This window comes from Lithobates pipiens, unplaced genomic scaffold (assembly GCF_037356315.1).
Source record: "Lithobates pipiens isolate NorthernLeopardFrog02 unplaced genomic scaffold, aLitPip1_a1.2 Scaffold_1, whole genome shotgun sequence".
Classification (NCBI taxonomy): Eukaryota; Metazoa; Chordata; class Amphibia; order Anura; family Ranidae; genus Lithobates; species Lithobates pipiens.
In genome coordinates, this window is record NW_027507685.1 from 206791684 (window position 1) to 206803381 (window position 11698).

At 44.6% G+C, this 11698-nt stretch overlaps 1 protein-coding gene across 1 annotated transcript in view; it reads left to right on the top strand.

Annotated features, from left to right (window-relative positions):
• PRSS16 (serine protease 16) overlaps window positions 1-5375 on the top strand; it is a 38222-nt gene extending 32847 nt beyond the window's left edge. The window contains exons 11-12 of the mRNA XM_077481018.1: window positions 448-593; window positions 4444-5375. Coding sequence (XP_077337144.1) covers window positions 448-593; window positions 4444-4497 — 200 coding nt within the window. The 3' untranslated portion in view covers window positions 4498-5375. The remainder of the gene's footprint in view (window positions 1-447; window positions 594-4443) is intronic.
• Window positions 5376-11698: the final 6323 nt, after the last annotated feature.

The following is an 11698-nucleotide window of genomic DNA, read 5'->3' on the forward strand; positions in this document are numbered from 1 at the left end:
TGCAGTGTTCCCCCTTACATCAGAGTTCATTGTTATTCCTTAAATCAAAGTCCCCTGAGTTTTCCCGTATATCAGTCTGCACAGTCCCCCCTTACATCTGAACTTGTAGAGTTCCCTTGCACTGTAAGTGGGACTGTGATGGAAGGAGGGACTTTTGTGATATATACAATTAGAATTGTTATTTTAATCACAAAAAAATATATGCATAGTGTATACTACAAAAAACAATTTTCTGTGTGCTGCTAAAGTCTCCAGGTTTGGCTTAAAGAAACCCTACCCAAGACGACATTTTTCTTGGAGTCAGTTGATGGAATAGGTCCCACCCCTCTGTGTTCATGATCATGAGTACAAAAATCCAACTTCTCTTTATTGCTGTACTGATGCAGATCTTTGTATTTTACCTATATTTTGCATTTTCATTTAATGTCCTGTATACCTTATTACTAGGTGATGTAGACCCCTGGCATGCACTCAGTGTATTGAAGAATCAATCTCACTCAGAAATCGCCATCTTCATCAATGGAACAGCCCACTGTGCAAATATGTCTCCATCCCATGCGACAGATCCTCCATCTTTACAGAAGGCTAGAGAGGTGAGCATTGTTTTAGGACCAAGACATCAATTTTGTACATATTTTAAAAAAAGAACCCTGTATTAGTGCTTCTAAACTGGTTGCATAGAATATCAATGGTGAGGGCACCCTTGAAGTATTCCCCTAGGTGAATATGGCTGCACTCCAACCCCCCTGCAACTGTGCGCATTGCATGCAGTTGCAGCATAGTGATGATGCATTTAAGGGGTTAAAACAGGTGGTCGGTAGGCAACATATTGTCTCTCTACTGGCTGTCAAATGCCTCTGAAAAGCGATCTGATCGTGGATTGCTTTTCAGAGGAACAGCATTTTACATAAAATGTGCATACATGTAAACACACATTATTTATTTTTTTATGTGTGTGTGTGTGTATGTATGTATGTATGTATGTATGTATGTATGTATATTATATATATTATATGTGTGTGTGTGTTAAATTTTAGTTTTTTTGCCTAAAACTGAAATGAGTTTTGGGGCAAATTGTGCTTTGGCATCAGTTTGGCTGGGCTGTATAGAAGTTCTGCCTGGTCATAGGTGGGGTTGTACACCTATAGGAGGCTGGAGAACAGAGTCTGGTTGGACGCATTGGGTACCAATCTCTATCTCGAAACCAATCAGTTGGAGTTTGTCTCACTGCGTAATCCGGGAAGGGGTACTTAAGGTTCCGAAATCACGTGGTTCGGGGGTTCCGGTCCAGAAGTTGTTGCTGACTCTGTGGTCCTGGTCCTCCTGACCAGCCCCCAGAGGCCCTCATGGCCTGGGGTGCGGATCCATCCGATTCCGAGCCTCAGAACTGGCTAGTTCGAGGCGCAGTAACTGGAAGGAGGATTCTAAGGTGTTCCGGTACGGTCTCGGGTTTTGGAGAGGACCAGCATGCGACCGGGGGAGGACTCCTTTGGTAAGAGAGCCACGCACAAGGCTGGCTGCTCGGTAAGAGCCTGGAAGCAGAGCTGCCATGGACATTGATTAAATCCACAGTTCTTACGGTATCACCGGACCTCAAGGGCCCCCTGCAGCATTTACACCATGCCGATCTTGGCGACCCATATAATTCCGCCACTGATGCCACCTATAGGTGAATGGACACCGGTAGATCAAACAGAACAATCCAACAGGAAGTCCTCCCCTATATAACTCCTCCTTTACAGGAAGAGGTAGATTTCGGGGTCCATAATTGTCTGTAAATGCACGTCTTCAAAGACTTTTGTAATTGCAGTGGAAAGTCTGTTGTGGGTTTTTTTTTTTTTTTTTTTTTTTTTTTTTTTTTTTGTGAATCTTCCCTTTTGGGTTGGCCACAGCTCTGGAAAGTTCACAAAGCATCTAGCCCAAGTGATGGGCTTGCTGGAGACGCCTCATTATTCATTGCCTCAATAATCTTTGCTCAAGAAGCAGTAGATTTTAGAGGTTCCTTCAATATATTTCTACAGAAGGAAGCTGTGTTTAGGTCGAAGCACGTTCCCTACAAACGGTCCAATTATATATTCCCGGGATAGAATAGAATAGTTGGCCGAATTAGCCCATGAGGGCTTGGTACACTGACATAGCGAGTCTTGCGGGGGTTGCACCTTGGACACTCCCAGTCCAGTGGGACCTAATGGTCTTGAGTCCTGTATCTCAGCACTGTTGAGCCCCTGGAAGCAAGATTCGGGGAATTTCAATTACAGGACTTGAAAATATATTTTTTGCCTGGGGTGAAGCCAGGAAGTGGTACCCGCAGAAATATGTGAGTGGGAGATTTTCTTTTCCTTTCTCCAATCGTACCGTTAAGGGTCAGAGTTTGTCCCTATCCATTTTTTTTCCAGAGGCCGTTCCTCACTCCTTGATTCTTACTTCATAAAGGGTGTTACTTGGACAGTCCCGTCTGTCAGGCCAATCTTGTGTCCTTGGGACTTAAATTTGATCTCAACTGTCCTTGCAGAGGCCACTTTTTGAACCAATCGGGGGATTCTGTTGGTCCTTTGATCTCGGAAGGTAGCTTCTTTGGTTGCTATCACTTCATTAAGTGGAGTGCCAGAGTTGGCGGCTTTCATGCAAGGAGCTGTTTTTGGTTTTGCATCATAAGGTGATGTTGCGTTCTTATCCATGTTTATTGCCTAATGTGGTTTCTAGTTTCTACTTGAATTAGGACAGTGTCTTGCCTTTTATTTTTCTCCGGTGGGCAGGAGAAAGATTGCTACATACTGTAGAGGTAGTTCAGTTGCTCAGGATCTACTTGAGTTTTTGGCACAGGTCAGGAATCCTGGTTTGTGCTGCCAGAAGAGCCCAGGAAGGGCAGGTGGAATCCAGGTCAAACATGTAGCAGTGGATCTGCTAGTTTATCAATGATGCCTATGGTTTAAAGGGCAAAATCCCATTTTTTTTTTTTTTTTTCTGGGCAGAGATTCTCTACCAGGTGTGGGGGAGTATCTTGGGTCATACATCATTAGTTGTCAGTGGCCCAGGTGTGCAAGACCACTATTTATTTGGTCTTTGGTTTATACATCTACAGGATTTTTACCAGGTGGATGTTAATAACGTGGAGGGTACAGCATATTACAAATAGCAGAGTAGGTCCTTCTCAGGTGCTATGTTCTATGATGGTGTCTCCCTCCCCTCAAGGATATTGCTTTGGGACTGCCCAAGTAGTTATTACTAGAATAACCAGCTCTGTGTCCTGTGATGTACGATAAGGGAACTATCTTTTTTTTTTTTTTTCCACCATACCTGTAAAATTATTTTCTTTGAGTACATCACAGGACACAAAGGTCCAACCCCTCTCTTTTTTTGGGGGAATTTTATTGCTTGCTGCAAAACTGAAGTGCTTCCTGTGTAGGAGGGGTTATATAGGGGAGGACTTCCTGTTTGATCGATTTTAAACACAGTGCAAATTGTATTTTCCTGTAACAGAGCGGATTACAGGATTTCTATGCTGACTTTACAACCACTTTAAGAAAATACATGGCCCCTCAATGGAATTGAAGGAGAAGGGGTTCAACCTTAAACTGCATAGGGGGTTTCTTTACTATTAGTGGTAAGGATGTGGAACTCCCTACCACAACCAGTGGTGTCAGCGGGAATTGTTGATAATTAAAAAAAAATCTTGGATGGGCATTTTAGCAAACTAAATATACAGGCATATGGGAAATTGTATTGGCATAAACACATTTTCACACACCTACACAGCCCGAACAACCATACCAACTATGAAGGCTTATATTGTGTCAGTAGAAAGCACCAAAATTGTATATAAATAGGTTTATGGGTTATGACAGACAAGTCAAATTATTTTTTTTTTTTTGAGTTGTGGGAGTACTTTATTTCTTACCAGCTTGTAAGCAGGGTAACAATTGTAAAATCAGTGGGGTCCCTGGCTGTTTTTGTAACTCAAAGTTTATGATCCCTTACATAATTTTTCTAAACACGTCAGATTTTTTTTTTTTCACTATACAGCAAATATATTCTACTTGAATCTTTTATTTATTTTTAATTGCCCCTTCACATCGCCTCCCAGCAGTCATTTATGGGAGCTTTAAAGTTGGGAGATGGTGGGGCTTATCTATCACATGACTGCTGTGAGAGCCAATTACACTGGCTCCTATTTAGAAACTATGACCAAGAGCTGTCAGTGACAGCTCGTTCAGCATGCTGTGTGGATGCAGAGAACATCAGGCCACTGTAGACCAATACAGTACTGGGTACTGAACCCCACCTTTTCTGCTGCTGCATATAAGCATTACTAAGTTTGTTCCCTTCAGTATAGCTAATGTATCTTCTTGCAGACCTAGGGCCATGGCACACTGAAGATTATGGTGTCCATTTAATGAATAAATAAACAAATTATTTCTTTCTCTCGTTCTCTCTCCTGTGCAGGAAATCGCAATGAAAATTGGAGAGTGGCTGAAATCTGCTCGTGAGGAGTCTTAGCCTTTTTTAAGATCTGCACTAAGCCAACAAGACCAAAGAACACAATTTTGTATACACTGGAAATCTTTCAAAACAAGCATTGGCTATTCTGTTTTCCAAACATTTTTTTTTTTTTTTTTTTTTTTTTTTTTACATTTGTTTTTTATAAAGGATATTTCCATCCAGAAGCAATCATTTTATATGGGTAGGATTTCAATTGACAGGACTGTAGGCAAAAAAAACAAAAAAACCTGAAAAAGAGCCATGAAGTTCTTCTGGATAAATTAGGGGTCAATTCCACTGAGAAATGGGGGATCCTCTGATGCCCAGACAGGTGGAAGCAGGGAGGGGTAGAGTTTGATGGAGGTATTCTCAGAGGTTAATCACCATACGGCTATGTGCCTCCATTAATGGATGGAGATTGTGCAATAATGCTAGATTTTATCATGGCGTATTATTTTTTTTGTCATTTCAGCTTTTCTGACAACCAAAGGAAATTTTAGTTTTGAATGTGTACTTTTTCAACTGGCATTTCTGAGTTATTAGTTACTCAAAACATTAACTTATCTGATGTCTGGGTGTGGAAGGAAATTGATAATTTTTTTAGCAGAAGACTTCAATAAGACCCACTCATTTGGCTATAATAAATGACATACTATAAAAAATAGTGATGTTTGAAACCCATAGCAACCAATTAAGGTGTTAACGGCAATGGAAGTATCTTGTTAGATAATTTTACACTTTTACGCAACAATTATCCCAAAATTTCATAAATGGTTTTACACTTTAAATGTGACTTGTGCTTGCACTGTTTTTCTTATCTTCTTGACTCAGGTTTTATGATAAAAATTAAACATTTATAAAAAAAACAAAGCTTGTCATTAAACATTTCTAACTAAGTGTGTTGTCTGACCATGTTTAATAAATCAGTGGTTAAACAGGTGCTGGATTGGGCACAGTTAAGATGAGTCGGGGCTTAATTTTACACAATTTTACTGGCCATTAGACTTCTATTTTTTCATATGCAAGTCTATGGGAATAAATTAATAGAAACACAACATTTCACCATACATAGAATATATTTTTCCTGGTCCCTATAGCCTACTACTGATCTTTTGGTGTCATGACTAGGCACCAGGAATGGAGAATTTTGGTAGGAATTGTTAGTTTTGCAGTATTTACTTTTTTTTTTTTTTTAACGTGTACGGAACTGTGCACACATATTGGGGGAGATTTACTAAAACTGAAGCACACAGAATTTGGTACAGCCCTGCATAGTTACTAATCGGCTTCAACATTCAGCTTGTTCAGTTAAGCAGTAAAACATAGAAGCTGATTCAGTTTGACATTTTGGATCAAATGTCAGAAGCATTGTAAATACATTTTTTGGTTCAGGACAATAAGGTTCTGAGGGTTAATTGTGTAGGTTAGGCCTTAACACCAGTCTGGCCAGGCTGTGTTTTGAAAGTTCTGCCTGGTCATGTGAACAGTGAGGTGCACATGACAGGCTAGATCCAAGTCTGGTTGGATGTTTGGGTATGGCCCTCTCTGAGCCAATCAGCGGGAGTGTTGGGGCCCGCTGAGGAGTCTGGGAGGGGGTACTTAAACAGGTGTGGGTCACGTGTTCGGGGTTCCGGAGTTGTTCGAGAGAGCCCTGTGGTCTGTTCTGGTTCCAGGACCGGGGTAGCCCTGTGAGGGGTCTCGGTCACGGGTTGTTCGACCTCCCGCAGCATGTTCCTGTCAGTGGCCCCTGGTAGACCAGTCTGGTCTGGGGGTAGGGATCCGTTTGTTCCAGAGTCTCAGAGCCGGCTGTTCCAAGGCGCAGTGACTGAGGGAGGATTCAAAGTGTCCGGGTGTGCTCTTGGCTTGGAGGGACACCGCAGCTCGTGGAAGTGACCGGGGGAGGACTCTTCGGAGGAGGGCCGGCAAGTGGCATCCTGAGAAATGCCTGGTTACTGAGTTGAGAAGGACATTGATGAATTCACACTTTTCCAGTACCATTGAGGAAACGGGAAACGTTCCAGGTACTGTGGAAAAAGGTTCCTGTTCACCTTCAGTTGATTGTTCCAGTTGGAGTCAAGTGCTGACTGCCATGATCTCTGGCTAGAGATCTGTTCAGCCTTGAAATACCCAGCTGGCTACTCTCTGGGTGGATATAGAGCAGTGATGGCGAACCTTGGCACCCCAGATGTTTTGGAACTACATTTTCCATGATGCTCAGCTACACTGCAGAGTGCATGAGCATCATGGGAAATGTAGTTCCAAAACATCTGGGGTGCCAAGGTTCGCTATCACTGATATAGAGACTTTGTTAAACCTGCAGTTCAAGGTGCCTGAGTTCTTACAAATTGTCACTAGCGCTGCACCATCACTTTCTCCCTTTAACTTTTTGCAATTGCGGTGCTGGCAGCTTCCCCCCTTCTTTGGACAGCGCAGTATTTAACAAATTTTTTTTCACAGGTCAGGGAGACCTGTCTCCCGATTGGCCAAAGCATTAGGCATCCAATAGGATCATCTAACGCTTTGGCCTAAGAGCAGACACAGCGGAGGAAGCCTGAAGCGGAGCCCACACAGGAGTCATAGCCGCCGCTTCCCGCTGAGGAGAGCCCCGCCACACTAGCGGTAAGTGCCACCAGACCGGCTGCGCGCGCAGGGTGGGTTAATGAAGTGCCTGGCTGCATATACTGGGCACAAGTGGCTGTGTATGATGGGCACAGTGGCTGCATTTGATGGGGGGGGTTGTTTGTTTGCACCCCCCCCCCCCCCCAAAAAAAAATTGAGCACTGGCCTACTGCTTTATACTGCATCTCATAAAGAAGAGAGAGCAGTGAGGGTGTGTGGGATCACATAATTAACACCACCCCCCGCTGGGGTTAAATCTCACTGCCACTGACCACCAATGCTGGGGTGGGGGGGGGAAATTAGTGCAGCCATTGACTACCAACTGGGGGGGGGGGGGGGGGGGAAGCATTAATACTACTGCAACTGAGTACCAGTGCAGGATGTGGTGGAGGGGGTAACAGCACTGCCACTAACCACCAATGCTGGGGGGGGGGGGGTTTAATAACTGCACTGACAACAACGTGGGGGGGGGTGGTTACTATTAATGTCACTGAAACCAATGCTGAAGGGTTATCTGCCAGTGACCACCAATAGTGGTGAGTTAGTGTTATTGAACCCACAACCGTAAAATCAGTTTGTATATGCAGTAAAGCATGCTTGTTATACTCACTGTGGAACCTAAGGGGTTAATCCTCCACATTGTGTATAATGACTGTGTTATCCTGTCTTCTCTGATCCTCCCATCCTTTAACTCCAACCCATCTCTCAATGGAACAGAACATTAGGAGTCAGGCTGCACATGCTCGGTTTGGTGTGTAATGCTAGAGCTGTTTTTTTTTTTTGGGTAGAGTGCATGTGATCAGCACAGAGCTAATCGGCACTGTACAGACAGAGGGTCAGGAGAGAATGAAAACTCCTCCTACAAGCTTTATCCAGACACAGATAGAAGTCACAAGACTGCTATATACTGCTGATGAGAAAAAGGTATTTAGCAGTGTGTACACCAATGCTGGGCAGTATTTTTGAATGCAGTCTCTGACACTGGTGACGGTAGGAGGGGGGGTGGGGGTAGTATTGTGATCACTGACACCAGTGATGTAGGTTATTATTACATTCACTGACACCAATGCCAGTGTTATTATTGCAGTCCGTGACACCAATGCACCAATGTTAGGGGTCATTATTTTGATCACTGACACCGATTTTTTTTTTTTTTTTAAATTATCACTGACATCAATACTGAGGGTTATTATTGTAGTCCTTGAAACCAATGTTGGGAGTTATTACTGCGGTCACTGACACCGACGTTGCGGGTCATTATTGTGATCACTGACACTGATGCTGGGGGTTATTATTGCGGTCACTGATAACGAGGGTGGGGGGGGGGGTTTATAGTAAAGAGAAATATTCCTGCGCCAGATCAGAGATTCCTAGCTAACGTACTGCTGCACGCACTGAGGGAAATATCTGAACCCACAGAGAAACAAACATCTCCTTGTACAGCGCACCACTACTCTTCTATCTTTAAGCTACCAGACGGGAAGCAAATGGTAATCCATAGCAGTAGTTACACTGGTATCAAAACAAGAATATCAAGAGCCGTAGCCCAATAAATATATTAATAAGACTTCCAAAACCATAACATAACATGGCATAAGGTGCTTAGTTGAAAAGGAGCCAAATTGGCTGAAAAATAAATATATATTCCTAAAAATCAAAGTAGCAGAAGTGGTGACACACCTACGTGCTAAAAGGAAAATCTATATACTGTGATATTTGGCTCCTAGTGTAAAGACACATAGAACACAAATAAATAAACCTTAATATATCAGAGTAGCAAAAATAAATAAGAATATCAAGTGTCCATAGATAAGATGTGCAAAGTGTAGCGATTTTATCCAAAAAACATAAAGTGCCGGTGCTTGTAAACAAGATTCGGTGTAAGGTGCTGATGGTGGTGGGTATCCCATGTAGTCCTGTGTGGTATTTTTATGGGTGTCCCCTTACCTTACTTCTGTAAGATAACTGCATAAAAGTAGTGTATCTTTGGCGTCCTTGATGACCTTTCCCTTTAAGGATCTTGCTGTGGTATCCTAGGTCCTGGCTGGCGTTCCTATCCTGCCTATTCACAGCGATGTGTGGCCCCTTTAAGGGCGGCTTTAGGGTATTCAGCAAGGAGGGTCTCGCCAAGTGTTATGTATAAGGGATCAAAGCATAGAGGAAGGATGCTCCATAGTGTAGTAATTTTTACAGCATTTATTTCGATTCAGGATTAAAATAAAGCAGGTACTCCCAAACAAGAGTTTCCAAAGCGTTGTATAAACAAGCAGCGAGCTCGATGTGCGTCACATCCGGTAGCAGCAGTCCCGGCGCGTGTTCGTCACGAATCGCGTGACTTCATCAGGGGTTGACTGATGCTCAAGGAAGTGTCCTTATATAGGCAGTAATAATGAATGGTACGGCGGCCATTTTCATGAAGACCCGATTGCCGGAAGTGTTACGACAGCCATTTTATTGTAGGTCTGGTCGCTGGAAGCAGGGCGGCGGCCATTTTACTGGTTGAAAACATGTAAACATCCGGACACCTGATCGGCGGAAACTGTCACGACGGCCATTTCATTGGGAGTCTGGTTGCTGGAAGTATGGCGATGCCCATTTTAATGGTTAGTAAACATCCGGATACGTTTACTCGGTCAGTTGTACTGATGGCGAAAGAAACGCCAACCGACAGGAAAACCGTTGAGGTGTATCTGAAGATACCTAATGCCTTCTAAATATGAATAAAAAAGGAGGAGGGGGGCAAATGCAAACACCAAAAAACACCAGAATAGTCTCCTTTGCTGTCCCTGCTTCAATGTGTGCCTTAATCTGGGTAAGCCAATACTCCATATTGCGAGCCACCACTGTGGCTGCCATGGCAGGCTTAATATGTCCCTGTGATGAATCCCAGGCTTTCTTCAGAAGTGAATCCATCCTTCGATCCATAGGGACTGAAAGTACCCCCATGTCCTCAAAGGCCAGATTGGTATGTCTGGACACCTGAGAAAAGACAGCATCTAACCTGGGATATTTATTCCAGACAAGAGCCTCCTCTTCCGCAAAAGGAAACCTTTGTTTCAACGCACCAGAAAAGAAAGGTTTTCTTTCGGGATCCTGCCATTCCTTGTTGATGGCATCAATCAAGACGTCATGAACCGGGAACACACGCTTTTTCTGTTCCCCCCAGGCCCTTGTACATCTGATCGTGGAGTGACAATGCCTTCCTTTCCTCTTGTATACCTAAAGTGGTATGAATAGCTCCTAAGAGCTCCTCCACTTCTTCCAGAGAATGTTTATACCATTTTGGATTCTCCATCAGATTCCCCTTGGGAGTCTGAGGCGGCACTGTCAACTTCCTCTCTGGAACCCCCTGGATTCTCGCCACTCGCGGGAGGAACATCCCCTGGGCTAGGTGGTACACTCCACTGAGCCTTTTGAAGGACTGGAAAGTACTAGAGAGTTCCTTCACAAAAGCCGCCAGGCCTGCTCCCTAACCAACTCCTCAATACACTCCTTACAAAGTGCCTTGGTCCAGGAATCCCCCATACAGGCTCTACACGAAGGACACTTCTTCCTAGAACCATGGGGGGACTTGCTCGTGGCTTTCTGAAATACAGAAATAAAAGAGAGGGCAGCATAAAGTTTAAAAAAAACAAACACCAGCGCTACTTAGAGGACCACCGGGAGTGCCCCCCCCCCCAGGACCAACCACCACCAGGATCCCAGACACTCCCCTTCCCCCCCGACCACCAAGGGGGAATAACACCAGTGGGGCTACTGGTTACAGAGTAAGGGAACACCTCCCCAGAGTTCCCCTTACCTTTGAGTGGCTGGTGCTGTTGTCCCCAGGAGCTCTTGAAGCCTCTGCTTCGGACATTCTCCTGTTGAGGAAGAGTGGTACGAACGTGCCTCCGACAGCTGCCTGTACAGCTTAGAAAGAGAGGCTGCACCAGCCGAACGCTTGGTCCCCTTTCACAAACCGCATCCGGAGAACGCGGATCCAACGAAGATGTCCACCCCACCGGAACTGACGTCGCCCGTCATCCAGCTCCAAGCCGACTGCAAACACAGAGGGACCTAAGACATCCTGCTGCAGCGCCCCACTGGGCGAACTAACGGCTGGACCTCCCCGAACTTCTTGCTTTCCCCAAGCGAAGTTTGAAGTGCGTGGAAGACGGTCAGTACGAAAGTCCAGCTCCCCAGCCGACCGGACTGCCGAATGTAGTCCGATAGACGATCGGACTGCCGAGCGGAGCCAGAGAGACCACTGTCTCCTCCACTCTAGATAACATAGCCTCAGTCTCGCCGACTGTTTAGCTAAGGTTCCTTAGCGGTGTCTCTCCACCGGAGGAAACACCATAACTGAGGGGACAGAGGGAGGATGAGACTTAAATTGTGAAATTGAAGGCGGTGTTTCCTAAGAGGGGAGGGGCCAGGGTCTCTCTACAGTGGCTGTCATGAAAGACAGACTTGGGAAAAATCCTATTTTCTCTTATATTCACCGACCGACACAACTCCTCTCTGTAACTAAATGGGACGTCCCCAAGCAGTGCCAAACGAGGGGTGGGAAAAACAGCATAAAAACTTCATCCACCAAGGCAAGTGGGAACTAGAGAAACTA